Below are 18,658 nucleotides of genomic sequence, written 5' to 3'. Positions count from 1 at the left end.
GCCTTTAAAAAAAAAAGTGTTTCTCCATGAGGGAGAAAGGATTAACTTGTGGTTACAGGCCAGGGAATCAGAATCTGCATTCTATTCCTGGTTCTCTTGAAGACATCCTATGTGCACCTCGGTAAATCATTTAACTCCTCTGATCACAAGCTGGCTTAGGGTTGCCAGATATCTTCACAAAAAATCCCAAACAGAAAGAGAAAAATTGGTTGCGCAAAAAAGAAAAGGAGACTTGTTAAGCAAAAAAAAAAAAAAGGGTCACTATGCCTTTAAATTACCATGCTCCTCGCTCCCTCCATTCTCACAGATGCCGCCAGCCATCCGTCCAAGGAAAACAGAAAATATATGTCAGGTATTCTCTGGGGGGTTTTTACCGGACAGAAGTCCAAAATACCGAACTGTCCGGGTGAAAACCGGACAGCTGGCAACCCTAAGCTGGCTGAATGGATAATCAAAATCAGCGTGTGTGCTTTGGGACAGGCCCTAAAATATGAGTAACACTTCCTTTGTGTGTAGGTGTGTTGTGATGCTCAATACTAGACATTAATATTTATGAGGTGTCTGTCTGCCACACCAGCAATGGGCAACCAAGAATAGTGAGTGGACCACTTGAGTGGCCCTGCTTCATCTCAGTGGGCGGCAGGGGCAGATGAGGATTTTGTGGAGCCCAGGGCAGCACAATTTCGCGGGGGCGCATGCGTGGTGGCGCCACGCACATGCACGGGGCTTCTTGAAGCGCGGGGCCTGAGGTGGCCGTCCTGCTCGCCCTGCCCTATATCCGCCCCGGTGGGCAGCATGAACAGTGAACAACCTACAGCCCCCTGGGTTCCTGTCTGCCATCTTCCCCATGCGCCTCTCACATACTGGGACACTGGAGTCCCACACTTCCTTGCTCCTTCCCCTCTCTCCCAGCACTTTTGGGGCACTGATTCACACTCTGTCTCTACTTCTCCCCCTGCGCCTGCCTCCCAAAGCTTGAACAGCCATGAACAGCTGATGTGTGGCATTCAGCTTCTGGGAGGGAGAAGGAGTTTGAATCAGAGTGAGAGTCAGGCGATTCAAGTTGCTTCTAAAGTGGTGGGAAAGAGGGGGAGTAGTAGGAAGTACAGGACTACAGTGCCCCAAGTGCAAGAGGCAGATGGGGGAGGAGGGAAGACAGAGGTTCCATGGGCCGCAGGTTGCCCACCACTGTACTACACTGATGAATGTGATACAAATTACCATAAAGATTTCATTTGTAATGTTAAAAAGCCAATATGTTCCACTATTCTCAGTGTTTTATTTGTATAAATGTATTCATTCATGTTACTGAAGATAATGAAATATTTAAAACAAAGTATAAATTTATTAAAGCAAAAATGAAATAGATTCTCTCTAACATTCACTGACACTTTACCAGTGTTCCACCAAAGAATAAGAAATATGACTCTGCTGTGATCTCTTCACGGCTGTTTTATTACAAGCCAAAACTCGCACTGGTTTGCATTTTAGCACCACTTTTGATCTCAGCGGGAACAATAATTTTCAGCATGGCAGGTTAGTACTTCACTAGGATAAAATGTTCAATAAAAATAGTTTATGGTTTTATATGAAGATTTTGCTTCTAACATTGTTATAATATCAAAATTATGTCATGTTTTTAAACAAACAGGTTTACATTAAAGTATAAAGGGTTCTGAATGAGGACTTTAAAATCTTTTATGATAATATCCATACCTTTAAATTGGGAATAATATAAGATTTGAATTTTTTCAAGAGCAGGGCAAGCACTTTATAAAGTAGTATTGTGAAATGTACTGTATACATTAACTCCTGCCTTTGTTCCTTTCAATAGAAATACTGGAAAAACAGGACACAAGATTTTGCAACTTGCCCATTGTATCCTTCTTAGGGCCAGAATTTGTCACCCTTACCTATCCTGAGTAGTACCTTTACTACACAAGCAGTCCAGTTGAGCAAAATTTTATTCCCTGGTGATTACTCAGAATAAGGTGCTATTAAGTATTGGTAAGTGTGCCAGAGTCTGGTCCTATGAAATTGGACATCAGTTCCTCACTTTACTGCTTGTGATTACTAAAATTCTTACCTCATTGTGAACAGAGTAACTCTGACACAGGTGTGAATCACTCATTGTGGTCACTGGTGTTCCCTCTAAACTGTAGGCAGCACAGCTTCACAGGTGATTAATCAGCCCTGCCCAGCCAGTCAACTCAGTGCAAGGTGTTGTGAGCCTCTGACTGAGCAGGGCTGATTAATCATCTGTGAAGCTGTGCTTCCCCACAACTTAGTGGGAACACTGGTGGTCACTCACTTTACTCCAGATTAACTGCCCTCAAAAACCGTTGCTAACAAAATTATGATTGCCAGGACAAAGGCCCCTTCAGGATGTCAAGTTCAGCTATACTCAAACCTCTGAAAACCAGGAAACATGAAGCTAAGGTGTACGCCACTTTGGCAATGCTACCTCACCTGTGCCCTATGGAGCTGGAAGTAGCTATTGGGAATAGTTCAGTAAGGGTGGTGCCACAGTAAGTAGACATGAAGAGGATTATGAGAAGATGCTTATGTTTGTGTTGTGTTCCAGATTTGAATTGCAGCCTTTGTCTGCATGCTGCCTCGGCTATGGTAGGTGTCCCAGTGCTAAAGGTGGGTTGGATTGGCACAGCCATCATTTTGATTGAGGAGAAGCACATGTGTAACTTGAGAGATCAAGTATGCCTCATATTGGCACTGAGTTCTGTGGGCTGTTTCAGTGCAGGCACATAAGCATGTCTGCTCGTCTTGGGCATTGTCAGCAGTTTAATGGGATGCATGGCAATGGTCTCCAGGGCATAGTGAGGATGAAGTCAAGGCAGTTTCTCAGAATGAATCCCTTATTTGACAAGAGAACTTAGAAAATACATTTTGGAAACTCATGTGGAGGCTGATCAGGGAGTCACCTGACTAACGGACTTTTATAAGAATCAGGTGACTCGCTGATCAGCCTCCACAAGTGACCAGGGAGTCCTACCACAATGTCCTACAAAGTGACTTCATTGATAGGCGATCTATTCCCTGACAGCCTTTTGTCTAGAAAGATTTCAGTGTAGGATAACCCAGAGTTTACAGTCCCCTATTGTCAGTCCTGTACCACTACACCACTGGAATTTCAGTCCAACATGGATGTAAAGAGGTAACAGCGAAAGTAAAAAAAAAAAAAACATATCCAAAATGGAGTCTGCAGTTCATCAGAGATACATGTAAAAAGCCCTTAATATTAAACAATTCATAATTTGTACCATCAAATTCCCCAAATCTTCACAATCTGCACTGGTGTGAGATCAAAATCTACCATTTTGTTTCCTGTTCTCACCCAGGCGCTGACATACTATGGTGTAGAGCACAGTTGTACAAATATAATAGAAGGAAAGGATGTGTCTGACTAGCTTTATAGATTTTTTTTCTACAACTATAATTCTTCTTTTCATGTTAATACCATTATGGATGCTGCTCCCTCTCCAGATTTGCTATAAAATCTTAAAAAACAGAAGTTGTCAGACTGCCTCTCTCACACTAGATGAAATTATTGACTGTACCAATCAGTATGGTCACTTGAGAGTGGGATTCTAAGAAAAATATTTGAAAATAAAACTAAAATCTAAAATATTTACCACTACACATCAAGCTAATTTGCAAGACTTAGCATCAAGACTGAAAAAAGCCAAGAACAGAATCTTCTCACTAGAAAAGACAGTGATTTCTATAAATATAACCTCAGAGTGACAGGAAATGACTATTGAAGCACTGCAGGAGAAGGTTAATGAACTTGAAGGACGATCAAGAAGAAACAATTTGAAAATTGTAGGTCTCCCAGAGAGGTTAGGAAAAGGGAGGACTGTGCAATTTTTATCCACCATTCTGTTAGTGCTGTCAGTCTCTTCCTGCTGATCAGAACTTAGATACTGAAAGAGCTTACTGCTCCCTTGCTCCTAAAGCCTCTTCAAGGCAAAGCCTCAGCCATAATTGTTAGATTTTTAAAATATAGTATTAAGAAATTCATTCTTAAAAAGACAGTGAACTTTAAATCCTAATATGGAAGAGAAACAGGATGATGATTTTTTTTTTGCAGAGTGCACCAAGGACATGGTGAATAGAAGGGCTAAATTCAATAGATCAAGAGTCCTACCAAAGGGTTGGGCTTGGACAATTTTATTTACTTTCCTGCTACTTTCAAAGTGAAAAGGGAATTTAAAATGCTTAGTTTTATAATGGCAGAAAAAGCTGAAAGGTATCTGATCTCACTACAGTGAAATCTCCCTGCAGAGACAGGATGCATGAAAAAAAATACCAGATCGGTCACTACAGTGTTAGAAGTCAGTTATCAATCTAGCAACCAAACATATAGGGCAAAATCCACCATTTTGTCTCCTCCCTACCCCTTAGTTTCATTTCTGTGGACTTTCCTGGTTTGCCAGGTGAGAGCTCAGCCATTTTTGATTGACTCTCCATCCAGACTCATTTATTTTTCTTAGTTTTTTTTTATCTGTTTCTCAAGTTATACCTATCATCTCTACCTTTCCTCGTCTGGCTTATTCTCTTCCTTTTTCACTCCCATTCATAACCAAATGCAATGAGGGAGAACCCAGATATACCTTTCCTAGAACTAAGAGTGGTCCAAGCAATGACACTATTCAGGTGCCTGATAAAGAGACATTTGACCTCATTACTCCTTATGGCTAATATTAAAAATTGTCTTTCCTAGAACATCAAAGGAGCAAATCAACACTTCTTTTTCTTTGTTATCACAATACTGTTTCATAAGAGACACAATTTTACAAATTCTAGATGTAAATAAAGATGAGGAAGGTAGATTTTTGCTGGAGAATGCAAAGATCTTTGACTCTGTGTACCCTAACTAAATTTATAGAGACCCAACAAAGATGAACCAAGTTTTTTTAACAAGTATTTTTTTCAAAATTGATATCACACTGGAATCTGTCATCATAGCAGGAAATTTTAATAAGATATTGCATTTTTAAAGAAATAAGGCATGCTGGAATAGAGGTTTTTTGGGGGGGAGGCGGTGCTGTGTGCCATTGTAAATCCTGTACATAATGTACAACACTTCAAGTCAGGGGGTGCTGCAGCACCCCCTGCACCTTTAATTCCATCACCTATGAGTCATGCCAACCTCAGTGGACACAGTCACATGCTAGAAACAGTATGAAAGGTGATATGAAAGAATTGAGATTTGAAGATGTAGAATGGTTGAAGAACCCTAAAATGAAGGATTTTACTTTTTTTCTCTCCACATTCCTATTAATGAATAGCTTTCTTCCTGCTTACTTGCAGTTCGGTGGAATCAGTGCTTAATAATGAAATAGTCTATCATTATCTCTGACCCTATACCAGTGATATTACAATTTTCCTCTCTGGCAAATTAGACTGTAAAAGCTCGAGTCTGAATTCCTTTCTGTTGAAAGATAAACATTTTCAGAATTATGACACAAATGAAATTCAGTTTTTCTTTGAAACAAGAGACACACTAGAGATATCCCATTTATCCTATTGGATACACTAAAAACTTTTGTTAGATGCTGGATCATTTCCTTCTCAGTGAGTAGTAAGAAACCTGTCCAAGCTCATTTCCTGGAACTAACCAAACAACTGAAAACTATAGATTTAGAATGTGTACACTACCCTTCCAACAAAATCTTTAAAAAATTAATCTGTCTTTGGCACAGCATAAATAGACTGACTTCAATCCAAGCAGAATTTGCCCTTTTAGATTCACACAAATATACAGGGAGTTGGGAGAGAGAGAGATTCTTGCACACAGGTTAAAAGTGAGATGTCAAAGGTTCCAAAAAGTATCACCCATATCAGAACAAGGGCAGTTTACCAGTCAAAAAGAATTCAGTGATCAATTTGTTAAATTCTACTAAGCTATTTGCAGTAAAGATTTATTGGCTGACTCAGGAGGACTGAATAATTTTGTTTAAATTATTAACATCTCGCAAATCTCAGAAAAGCAGGAGGCCAAACTATCTCTCCGTAGCAATCAGAGTAAGTAAGGCAATGTAGGAAATGAGTCCAGGAAAATCACTGGCCCTGATAAATTTTGATACAATGCTATCAGTAGCTTAAATGAAATTCTGGCCCCTGAACAGTTAAACATTTATGAGGTGCCTTAAGGAAAGGTATGTTATCTCTACCTTGAGAGAAACCCTAATTTTTGTATTACATTTTTGGGCCTTCTTACTCAGTTTAAGTAACAGTTTAGCCCGTCGCTTTAACCAATACTGATACAAAAATACTCCTAAAAATATTGGCTAAAAAACTTGAAAAAGTAATAACTGATATGGTTTACCCCATCGTGTGGGATATACAGTACTTGGAAAAGATAACAACCATCTATGGCATTCCATCAAAATTCTAGCAGTTCCTATGTGATCATTTCAGTTGATTCAGCAAAAGCTTTTGACAGGGTGAACTGGCAATATCTGCTTCTTAGTACCCTGCATACATTTGGGTTGAGGAAATCCTTCATTTCATGAATAAAGCTGTTATGTTCGAATCCCACCTCTTACACAGTAACAAATAATAGATAAATTTGGTAAATTCTCTGGATACAAGATGAACCAGGACAAGTCAACAGTGCCTCTCCTATACCAACATTTGAATGGCAACAGACAAACCTCAGATAATCTTGACATTCTGTTCCCTAAGGAAAAAGTATAGTCACAGTTAACCTAGTCCTATTAATCATGCAGTTAGCAATAAATGGCAGGGGGGATTAAAAATAATCAAAATTAATATTCTTCCTAGGATCATTTTTATTCCCATGTCCCTCCATATCTGTATTCCTTCCATTTATTATACCAAAATTAGCTCAGTCCTTGTGTGGTGCTTGATGACAAACCCAGAATCTCTTTACAAAGATTACAGCTCCTTGTCAAAACAGGTAGTTTTACATTTTCCAACTTTGAACATTAGCATCAGGTAGCATTTCCTAGCCAAGTAGCATGATGGTTCATTCCCTCATGCTCTGGAGTAGCTCCAATGAAAAGCATGATTGGTTGTTCCTTTTACCCTCCAATGTGCTGTACTCAGATTACTGCCAATTCCCGAAAGAACAATTACCAGCTATTGTGGCAGCCAAAAATACTTAGCATAACGTGTCTACTAAATTTTAAAAGCACAGTTTTCTGCATAGTGAGGCCTCTATGTAGAATAATTTGAAACTGTTTATAGTAAGCAACCCATTCGTCTGACCAGATTGGATTAGGAAAGAGATTTTGACAATCAGTTAATTTAGTGAAAGTAACTTCCTCCCTCTTATGAATATTAAAAGAAATATTACATCTAGAAATTTAAGATGAGTGGCAACATATCCAGTTTATACATGTCATCTCCCATCTGGTGCCTGCACTGGCCTGACCCCTCCCCCTTCTCCTCTTCACCTGCTCCCCGGCTGTTTTCATTTCTCCAAATATTACTCAGATTGCCAAGATCAATGGCAACATTTTATGCAAACATAGCCAGAAAATTTAAATTAAATTAACAGAATCTCTAAAAATGGGAGAAGGAACGTGGCCAATTATTCTCCACTAACGAATGGAAACAAATTTAACCAGTGCACCAAAGTGTTCCTTAGATCACCATTTAAGATTAACCCAACATAAATTATTATGGAGGATGCCTTGGACCCTGCTCTGAATCTTCAAAACAGTCGCTAAGTCAGACAAATGTTGGCACTCTAATTCAGCAGCTAACTTATGGTCTGGGAATGCTCCCATATCTGTAAGTTTTGGAAAGAACATAATTGCAGAGTTAATGTTTTCCAATCAAATTAAATGTATTTTTAAACATAATAGATATTAATTGGAAGCTGAATACATGTGAAAATCTTTGGTTTGGAAGAGCACTAATCATTGCTAAAAAATTGGAAATCCAACAACTGAAGACTGGAGTATAGACATCATAAGCATGGCCATCATGGAAAGAATTGTGTACTGTAACAGAAAAATACCTCTCCCCTTTGAATTTTACTTCTATTCTTTATTTTATTTTAATAATATTTCTAGTTGGATATTTATGAACAATTTTTATTTGTAAATTGTGTAATGCAAATAATTGATTTATATTTTAATCATTCACATTATATGTAACTAGAAGATTTACCCAGTATTACTCGGATCCTTAACTCAATTAATTTTTGTTTTTCTTCATTTAAATCATTGCTCTGGGGTGAGATTGGAGATAAGGGGTTCAGTATCCAGGCAACCCTTGGGAGAGGGGACTACAGGAGTCAGGAGGGCTTGGAGATGTTGGGGGCTCAGAGCAGGAGGCTGAGAGTGTGGGGGTGCAGATGTCAGGATGGGAGGTAGAGGAGGGGCTCAGGGATGCAGGAGTCAGGGCAGGGATGAGAAGGGGCTAAAGGCAGGGGATGGGGGTACAGGAATTGGGGCAGGAGATTGAAAGGAGGAGAGCTCAGGGGAGGGTGAGTTACTGGTTACTTACCCAGTCTGGTGGCCAGTAAGATGGTGAACACTGTCCCCAGGTGGCCACTTTCTTGGTGGTGTGGCTGCTCCCAGTGGTCACACTGCAGTATAGTTGTCCCTCATGTTCCCTGCCCACAATCGTCACTCTATAGTATCACTGTCCTCTGATCAACTCCCTCCCTTTCCATGATATGTAAAACAGCCCCATTCCAGGTGCTTCCCATTTTCTTGCCACAACCAAACACTGAACCTGCTCTAAGTTATGATAAGAGGAAACTGCATACCAAATGTGGTGGTCCTAACTCTTACCCTTTTTTCTTGAACAAATGGACTCAGAGGCAGACAGATGCATATTTCTAAAATATAGAGAGTAAATGTTTTAAATTTAGCTAAATATAGGTAGTAAATGGTTATGTTTATGTATTATGACATAGTTTGCTTTTCTGTCTATATGATTTTAAAATGTAATAAAAATTAAATGAAAAAATAGTTCTGTGCCTTCTTTTAGCTTCCTCCTTCACTTGAAACGGCCTCTAATTCTAGTTCTTCGGGTATCCCTCATTTCTCTTTCAAAACACATTTCTTCCATGAGTCCCTCTTTCTGTGGTCTCCATGCCCCCGACCACTGATTGCTCTGTGTTTTACTGAACTAAATCACTAATGCATGATCACGTCCAATCACTTTTTTGAAAGTTTTTTTATTTTTTTTTAAAAAGCAGTCTAGATGCAGTTCTTTTGAAAAAAGAAATATTTTTCGAAAGAACCCTTACTCCTAAAAAAATGAAGTTTATGGGGTGGGGGGGAGGGGTTAAAAGGAACCGCATCTAGACTGCTTTTTTTTTTCTTTTCGAAAAAACCTTTTTTGAAAAAGTGATAGGATGTGATTATGCAAATGAAGCATGAGATTTGTAAATCTGCGCTTCATTTGCATTTTCGATTTCCTTCATTTACATTCCTCTTTTGAAAGAGGAATATAGTCTAGATGCACCCTAAATGTAAGTGATGCAGGGCCTGTGCCTTACACTGTGGCTTATAAAGCAACATACTCTTTCATTATAAGGTGTTCAGTAGTTGCTGTTAAAATGTGAGCATTTATATTATTTTCTATTCTAAGCAGAGGCTGAAACTGTAAAATGTAAGATCCATGTAAAATCTGTTGGCAAATTCTGACTTTACTGGTAAATACCTCGTAATAACATCAACTCTATTTCTTTAGAACATTATATAATATTCAGTAACGTACCATTAGATTTTTATTGAATGTTTATTTTTCTTCTTCATTTTCTGATGTACTTTGGAAAGGATTTTCTTAATTTATGATTGAATCCCATGCTAATTAAAACTATTTTGTATTGTGCACAGAAAATCTATGCACATGTTAGAAGCTGGGTGTAGCTGTATAACATCTGGTAAATTATTTCCACTGTCTGGAGCTCAATCTGATTCTGTACCTTGATGTTCTACAGAGCCCCTTCCAATGTCAGCACCGTCATCCACATCCTGTACCTTCCTGAAGATGCCAAAGGAGAGAATGTTCAGTTTCAATGGAAACAGGAATATGTACATGCTGGTGAAGTGTATGAAGCCTGCTGGGCACTGGACAATATTCTGATCATAAATGCTGCCCACAGACAAATTGTCTTGGAAGATAATCTTGATCCTGTGGACACTGGCAACTGGCTTTTCTTCCCTGGGGCCACAGTTAAGGTTTGTTTAATTTTGTTTTTTAGTTTTAACCAAATTCACACATGTAGTAATAGAAAAATAAGTGTCATCCAAATTCTGAAAGAAGAAGTGCATATTAAGCCCCTCTACTTGAATTTGACTCTTTTTTCTTTAATCCCCTTTGAAGTAGAATTTGGTCTTTTGCCAGTTACATGTCACTCAAACTCTTCTGCAATTTACCAGAATTAAGCATGGGTTTTTAACAATTGTCATGTCAAAGATCATGTAGCAGAAAATGCATAATTGTTTCCTTTTAGCAAAACAGTACAAAACTGTTGAAATGAATACAAATCTCTCTACTAAATGTTCCCCAGTCATAGTATTTGTCAGATGAAGTGTACTATTGCTGCCAATTATATGTGCTCCATCACCTACCCATGAAATTCCCTTCTGTTTTTGTATTATGATGACAGAAATGATGATGGTGAGGATGAATGTGACATTATTTATCACAGAATCATTGTAAACAATATTTCTTGAAGTCAGTGAACTCAGAACAAAAATACTCAAATTTACACAAATTTACACTTCTGCCACTGCAATTAAAGGACAATTTCCATTTACTGTCCATAGTTTTATCCCCTTCATTAGGCAACTCCCTAGAGAAAGTGATGTAATTGCAAAGGCCAGTCTGGGCCATCCAGTAGAGGACACTAGTACAAAAATCCTGAAATACGTTATCATATTTATCGAAATATTTGTGGTGTACAGCAAAAGTATTATCTACCGAATCATCAATATTTCCGGTAGCACCAGATAGTTGTTTAGAAGTCTTCCAATCCTATCTTTAGCCTGCTTAGTGTGTGAGATCTGGCAAGATCACCTGATAGAAAGGCTGCAGGCTGTTTGGTAGGTACATGAGCATGCGCTCTATTGGCCTGATTATGTAATGCCTCCATGCACAAAATTCCTATTGACTTCAATGAGATCTCTTTGTGTGAAGAGCTGTTAGAATCTTCCCCTTTATGCCGCAAAATATACCAAAGCATGAATAGCAAACAACTTGATGTTTGCATCGTATTGCTCATTCACAAAAAAAACAGTTGTGTCGTCAAAGTCCACTAATGGCATTGGTAGTGTTTTGGCAAGTGCACAGGAAACAGATGTGGAATTCAGGGCAGTGAGGTAGTGTTTATGGCTTCATTCTTCCCCCCATAATAAGACTTGTATGGCCTCTGATAAGCCTTTGTAGAAATAAATGCTGTTTCTACTACATGTTGCAATCTACTCATAGTACATGATAAAGTGCAATCATCTTTTTTTGCTTCAGTAAAGTAATTTACATTAAATTGAAAAATTTTGCATATGGGATTTTGGAATGTAATCCTGTCCTGCTTGTTTAGTGTATTTAGTCAAGCCATTTGCTATAGTGGTTTTTATCTTTATTGTGCTTTCAATCTCATCTGTGATGCTTAAGAATACATAACCCCAGTTCATCAATTTAGAAAATGTTGAAATAAAGGAAAGACTGGTGTATATAAGACAGTGCTCCTATCGATGTATTTTAGAGTGCAATAGCCAAATTGTAATATCCTCACTGATGCTGAATAGTGCCTTACTCCATAAGGAGACTCACTGAAGACAGATGCTCAAGGATACAGGTATCACATTCAGGCAACAGAACTTCTATTTAAAAACCCATTTTTTTAAGGAGCGAAATTTTATTTTTCACATATGAGTTTAAGCATTTGTAAAGTGTCTGCTTAAAGGAATTGAACATGAAGAAGGTGTGGCCCATAGCCATAGGATTTTAAAAGGGGGAAAAATAGAAAAAAAAATAACAGTTGGATACACACTATAAGTAATTTTTGTTGCAAAAACACATTCCAAGATCAGAATCAAGCTCACTACTGTAGTATAACACTTTTAGAATAGTAAAACACCAGTGGTTCTAACATATTCAGCACTCATACCGGTTAAATAGACATTCAAGCCATTGCTGAAGATAGTTTGCAATGTATTTGTTGTATAGTCAGTTTATACATGCATCATAAAATACCTCAAATAAAGTATTAACGTTATGTGATACATGAAAAGGCAAATTGTTTTTAGTGTTACCATTGAATGTAACAAGAAATAATAAGCAAAATCACATTTTATAAATTGCCTCTCATCACATTACAGAGCAAGTTTCAACCTATTGTTTTGAAAGGGGAAAGTGCACTATAATTGTGGTTGCACCTCGTGTGTTTTTAGCCATATTTTCAGTTTTGTAACCTATTATAAATAATCTAAAAATATAACATGTGGAAAATGTTAGGAACTCTATTTACCTAATAGAAATCCTATTGTAATATTTCTTTTACTTGTAGAAAGGACTTTAACCTGGAAGTCCTAGTAGTCAAAATCATATAACAGGTTAATTCTGAATGATGGCAATTATACCTTTACATATGTTAGCAGGGTAAAAAATTGTATGTGAATTAGAATTGTATTAACATCCATTTAATCCGCCTACCTGCTATCACATTAAAAATCTTGAAGTTCCAAATAACAACATAACTCATTCCCAGCAAGACACAATGTCTAATTTATGACTCTGCCAACAACACAGCTTTAATTAATTTTCTTCATTCTGTTTCTCTTTCCTCTGCTTCTCACGTCTCATCTGTTTGCACTGCCTAGATTTTAATTAAAAAAACCTCTCCTCTCTAAGGAGCAATCTGAAGTGGCAAAAATAATCACTTAAAATATTACAGTCATTAAAAAATTGGCTATGCTCTGAGTAATGCATTTTCAATTGGCCTACAAGTGATATTTTAGTTTCCTTTTAAAGTGCATTTTGAATTGTGTACTACCAGCCAGCCTAGCTATCTGCAATGCTCTTCCAGCTGGGTGGGCCCAGTGACAATTCTTTAATGGAGGAAATTGATGACTCGGCTCATGGAAAGGTAAGATATTCTGGGCAGATTTCTTACCATCTGCCACCAGCCCTTTGCAAGCTGGTGTTACCCAAATGCCCAGTATACTCATTCCATCATAAGCAATGTCTCCAAAAAATAAACTGTGAGTCTACAGCTGTCTGAAAGAATCATCAGGGCCATTAAACCCCCGAGAGATACTACGAAGTGATGTATCAGTGCCCATCTTTGATAAAAACCTAATTAAATGATGGTAAAGGTGACTGAGAATACTTTAAAAACACAGAGGTGAAGCCACTAATGTTTACATCGCAGTATGGGGCTCAACCTCAGGAAGATGTTATCCTGAACTAAAGCCAAAAATCTGTTACACTGGGGAATGTAACACTGATGTTTCCTGTTGATGCTTTCTAGATGGTAAAAATGTGTCACTTAGTACACTATGTTCTGCTTTTCAAGCAAAAGGAAATTCACACGGTCAGGGAAACAGGTAAATATTTAATTCATAATTTTTTACATAAGTAGGAAAGAACCCTGATTTTTATTAACCCCAAATGTATACCTTTATATACTGATCTTATGTGGTCTCTTGACTTACAAATATTATTTAGCAATTTAATCTAATATTGTGTACACAGGCAAAAAAGTATAAATCAGAATGAACCTGAGAACATTAACTCTTAAATTGATAAAAGAAGTCCAGTATCTTAAATGCAAAGCCATATTGATTCTGTAACAAGGAGGTACAACATCATTGACATCAATGGAATTATGCCTTCCTTTTATACCAGCTATGGATTTGGCTGATAATACCTTAATTACTCACATTTTAGTACTTTTCTTGCTTTAACATAAAACTCATTAGAACTAGCTCTTTGAATACTATAAACAAATTACAACTTGACATGGAATGACTTTGGGAATGAGATGACATAGTACATTAGTAAACACAGTAACCTTTCACTCCTAGAGGCTTGGATTCAAATCCTATTTAGATCAAAAGAGAAAATGAGTTTTGTAGTCTCAGTTCAGTCCCCAGAGGACACCATGAGCCCTATCACAAATGTGCACTGTAATTCAGCGCAGTCAGCAGTCTGTTAGATTACTGAACAAGACTGATGTTGTGTGTGGGGGAGGATGGTGCAGGTCAAAACTGAAGTGTGTTGTCTAGCTATGCCTAAAGAAAAAGAGGTGACACCTGATACATGTTTAATCCAATTGCAACTTTATCATTAGATGCCTGAGATTAATGGGCAGATAATAGTGTACGGTGCAGGTAATCCCCTGTTTATTCTGTAGTTAACTGTAGGGCTTCCACCAGCTCCCCCTCTTTTTTCATCTGGGTTCCATCCATTGCTGAGATCTTACCATTCATACCCCATCTCAACATCTGAGGAATAAGGTGTGCTATAAGAAAGGGGGGTTGGCTTCCTGCTGATGCAACCATAGGAGCCCCAAACTCCACACCATTCTGTTCCTTTAACTAGCACCTCCTTTTTAAGCCCTCTACCAGGCCATTTATACGGTCACTAGAAGCTTTTCCAATGGAGTACCTGTATCAGAGATCCACCCCACAATTACCAAATAAATTGTGACATATAGCTTACCATGCCTTTTGTGCTCTTCATAATAGATCTTCCCTGACACTCTTTGTGGGGAAGGCAAACAAAAAAAAACCTCATTCCACCAAAACATGGAGGTGAAGGGAAAATTCCTTCCCACTGAAAAGAAGTGACTAGCACAATGTCCACAGCAGGTTCAAACCTCACTTGATAATCACACCTCAAAGGGAGGCAGGGTGGGTGCTGCTTTGTTTGGTGCACGGAGAAAGGAGTTTCCCATGTCAGGGCTTGCACCTTTAAAACCTTCCGCCCTTATGTTCCTATAGGGTGAATCAGTCCTGCAAAGCTGACCACCTTGTTGCAGCAGTTTTTGACCTTGCTTCTCCCCCATACCCAGTCACAAAACACCACTACCTTCTTTCTGCAAGCCTTGCTTGACTGAAGATTTAATTACATGTTCTTTGTAAGGATCAAAAAGCTGTTCACTGAATATAGCATAAATAAAAAGAGCTATATCAAGAGCTAAAAACAGTAACTTGAAAGATAAAATAAAACAAAAATATTTAAATGTAAATTAGAACTGAAACATAACCTGAGGATAATTATTTAAGGAAAACAAATCTCACAGGTAACATGGCAGGTCAGTGTAAATCAGTGGAGCTCCCATCTTTCTCTAAACAGAATACAAACACACCTAGCTGATTTGCGAAGGTGCTGATGAGCACCCACTGCTCTTCCCATCATGACTAACAGCAACCATAGGTATTTCACACCTTTAAAAATCAGGCCACTTATATTATGGTACCTCAATATGGATTTCTAGGTACCCTACATTAGTTACTCAGTCAGGCATTTTAATGGGATAGTGCTATCTGGCTCCTTTAGACTCTGTTAAAATGTTGATCATCTGTGCCACTCCCTTTCATGGCCTTTGGCTTTATTGTAACTCAAATAACTATAAACTCATAACTTCAGTTTAAATTTTCTCTTTAGTGAGGTCATCTCACAGGTGAAAAAGTTGACTAGAGCCAACACACACACACAGCACAGACACAACATAGCTTTAACTAAAAGTAAAAAATATAGTGTTATAGAACTGATTAGATAAGTTGTATCTTTGTTCCTGTTGAATTTTGCAACGTTTCTACACACAGCTGCAGTATATCACAATATAAATGACTATTTATGGATCCTGTAGTGAAACTCACTGTTTACTTATCCAGTCTATTTTAATGAGAACTCCATCACACTTAACCATAAAACATTTTACTGTAGACTGCAGAAGCACATACTAGCTATTAAATGCTAATGTGGTTACATCTGTTTGAGGTAGATTTTAATTGCTGGCTTTTATCAAGTAATTACAAATGGTATAGTCAGCTATCACATATATATTTGGCTGTAGCTTGCCAACTGAGAAATATATTAGATCTCCAACGTTTAGATGCAACTTAAGTATATAATTCTCTCTACTTTAACTTCTGTCTGTTTAGTAGAAGACCATGCAAACTTGAAAAGTTGGATCCTACAACCTAATAATTAATGTTCATTCTGTATATTCATTTTCACTAATTCTGAACATAAAAAAAAGAATTTTGTGGCTGATTGAATGACAGATAAATGGCCAGCTTCCATCTCATTCTGCAAATACATATACTGACAATCAAGTTACAAAATAAATTAATTTTACTTTTCAGTCTCAAATGAGCAATATATGCAAACATAAAAGGTTTTATGTTTTTATGTTTATGGGTTTAGCTGATCACCATATTTGGGGTCGGGAAGAAATTTTCCTCCAGGGTAGATCGGCGGAGGCCCTGGAGGTTTTTCGCATTCCTCTGTAGCATTGGGTACAGATCGCAGCTGGAGGATTCTCTGCATCTTGGGGTCTTCAAACTCTCTGAAGGCTTCAATATCTGAGATATAGGTGAGAGGATTATTCTAGAAGGGGGTGGGTGAGATTCTGTGGCCTGCATTGTGCAGGGGGTCAGACTAGATGATCATAATGGTCCCTTCTGACCTTAAAGTCTATGAGTCTATAAAAGTTATTAAAACTACTCATATGTAGTTAATAACAGTATAGTACTACAAGGGATGCTTTTCAGATAGTTATGGAATAGAAAATCGTTCAAATAGTTGCTATCAATACGTACTTCGTGTCACAACCCAGTGAAAATTATTTTGTTATTTCAGTTATAAATATATTGGTTGATCTATATTTAATGTGTTGTGGTGTTTTCTTGTCTATTCCAAGAATTATTGTATATTTGTGGTAGAATTCTTGTTATTTCTAGAGTAAACACATCTATGACTTGTCAATATTTCTAAATCACATAATGGCTTTAAACCCTATTTGGGGCTAAATATATTCACTAAAGTTTAGTTATTTCAGCTGCTGAAATTCTCTTTATAACTTTTTACCATGGTTCTTTCTCTAAGTGAAGTTTAATAGTTCTTATTTTGCACTGAATCTGACTGTCATTCCAACAGAAGTATAGCAAGAATCTCGATGTCCTTAGACCAAAAAGTTAGTGGGGTAAATTTAGATCTCAGGCATGGTTATCTCTCCAGCAGTGAAAGCTGGTATGTACTCTACATCTCTGAATATTGGGCCTGTTCTTTGCAAGCCTAAATATGAATGAAAATGCCTAAGTTTACTGCCCAAGTCTCAAAATCATTGGCAATCTCTCTTCAATTTAAATTTGCTCTTACAGCATTGAGTTGAAAATGGGCCTTAGAATGCTAGAGGATTATCATTTTTACTTTGTTCTTATAAAATTCTGAAAAAAAATTGTGCAATTTTCCGTGCCTTGCCACATCTTATATCTCATAAAAATTATGGAAATACCCTAGCAATATCTTGACCTTTTTTCATTGTTATTAGTTTGGTTGGGTATCATACTCAACCCCTTTACAGAATTAGTCACCAGTTATGAAGGATTTGAGTTAGAGAAGCCAGCATAGATTATACTGAAAAGGTCATTGTGATTTCACATCCAGAGATAATTCCCAGAGTATGAAATCTCATTATTGTATCTCATTTTTATGTCTTGAATTGTGATAAGAATGGAAAATTATTATAATTAACCAATTCTTGTTTCATTCCTCAGTTTTTAATATAGCCAAGGCTCCCTTGAAAAGTGTTTTAAACTAATTATTTTAATAATAGGAATCGTATGCTGCTAAGTTTTTCATGTTTTAGAAATTTATCCCTTTCATCCAGTCACTAGAAGTGCATGAGCAGCAAAATTTTAGTCACTAGCAAAACTGGGATTTCAGAAAGAAGAAAAGTTATGTTTTGCTCTGAATTTTTAATGCAAAGGAAAGGCATTTTTTACAGTCCAAGAGTAATTTACAGAAAGGGAATATTAAAAAGTTTGGAGAAAGGATGTTCTTTCAGACTGGGATTGAGGAGGTCTGTGTTCAGTTCCTAGCTCTGCTACCAATTTCATGTACCACTTTGGGCAATTCACTTGATCTCTCTGTATCTCAGTTCCCATTTGGGAACAATAATGCTTCCTTTCTCTTCCCACCCTTTCCTTTCTTAGTCATCTGTTTTGTCTTTTTAGACTGCAAGCTCTTCAGGGCAGGGACTGCTTCCTGCTTTGGGTTTATTCAGAGTTCAGCCAGAGGCTCCCCATCTCAGTTCAGCTTGTGTGGATCACTGTAATATGAATTAATAATAATAGAATCTCAGGAACATGTTGCTGATAGAAAATAATATGTTTGGATTAAATATACAATAGTCTTTTCATTCGTAGATATCAAAAGTCTAAAAGTCATTATGTTATTTGTCTGATTTGTTTATTGAATATAATTCATACTAATAATAATAAACTCTGACATTCCATTAGCAAATATTCAGGCAAAGAAGATCTAGAATTTGTCTCAAGATATGTCTCTGAACCTCTAACGGGCAAAACATTCACTCTAGATTTCGTGTACTATTAAGTTATTTGAACATATGAATATAATTTTCGGTCTGAGATATAATGCAGAGTTTTACAATTGGAACATGGCTGTACTG

The 18,658-nt window shown here is 37.5% G+C and overlaps 1 protein-coding gene across 2 annotated transcripts in view; it reads left to right on the top strand.

Annotated features, from left to right (window-relative positions):
* RELN (reelin) overlaps positions 1–18,658 on the top strand; it is a 500,016-nt gene that overhangs the window by 287,522 nt on the left and 193,836 nt on the right. For both annotated transcript variants that reach the window (XM_006137543.4, XM_075926876.2), the window contains one exon: positions 9,950–10,190. In XM_006137543.4, the coding sequence (XP_006137605.3) occupies positions 9,950–10,190 (241 nt within the window). The remainder of the gene's footprint in view (positions 1–9,949; positions 10,191–18,658) is intronic.

Source organism: Pelodiscus sinensis, chromosome 1 (genome assembly GCF_052426305.1).
Source record: "Pelodiscus sinensis isolate ZL-2025 chromosome 1, ASM5242630v1, whole genome shotgun sequence".
Classification (NCBI taxonomy): domain Eukaryota; kingdom Metazoa; phylum Chordata; order Testudines; family Trionychidae; genus Pelodiscus; species Pelodiscus sinensis.
The sequence above is the reverse complement of the archived record's forward strand: the minus strand, read 5'-3'. Positions and strand labels throughout refer to the sequence as shown.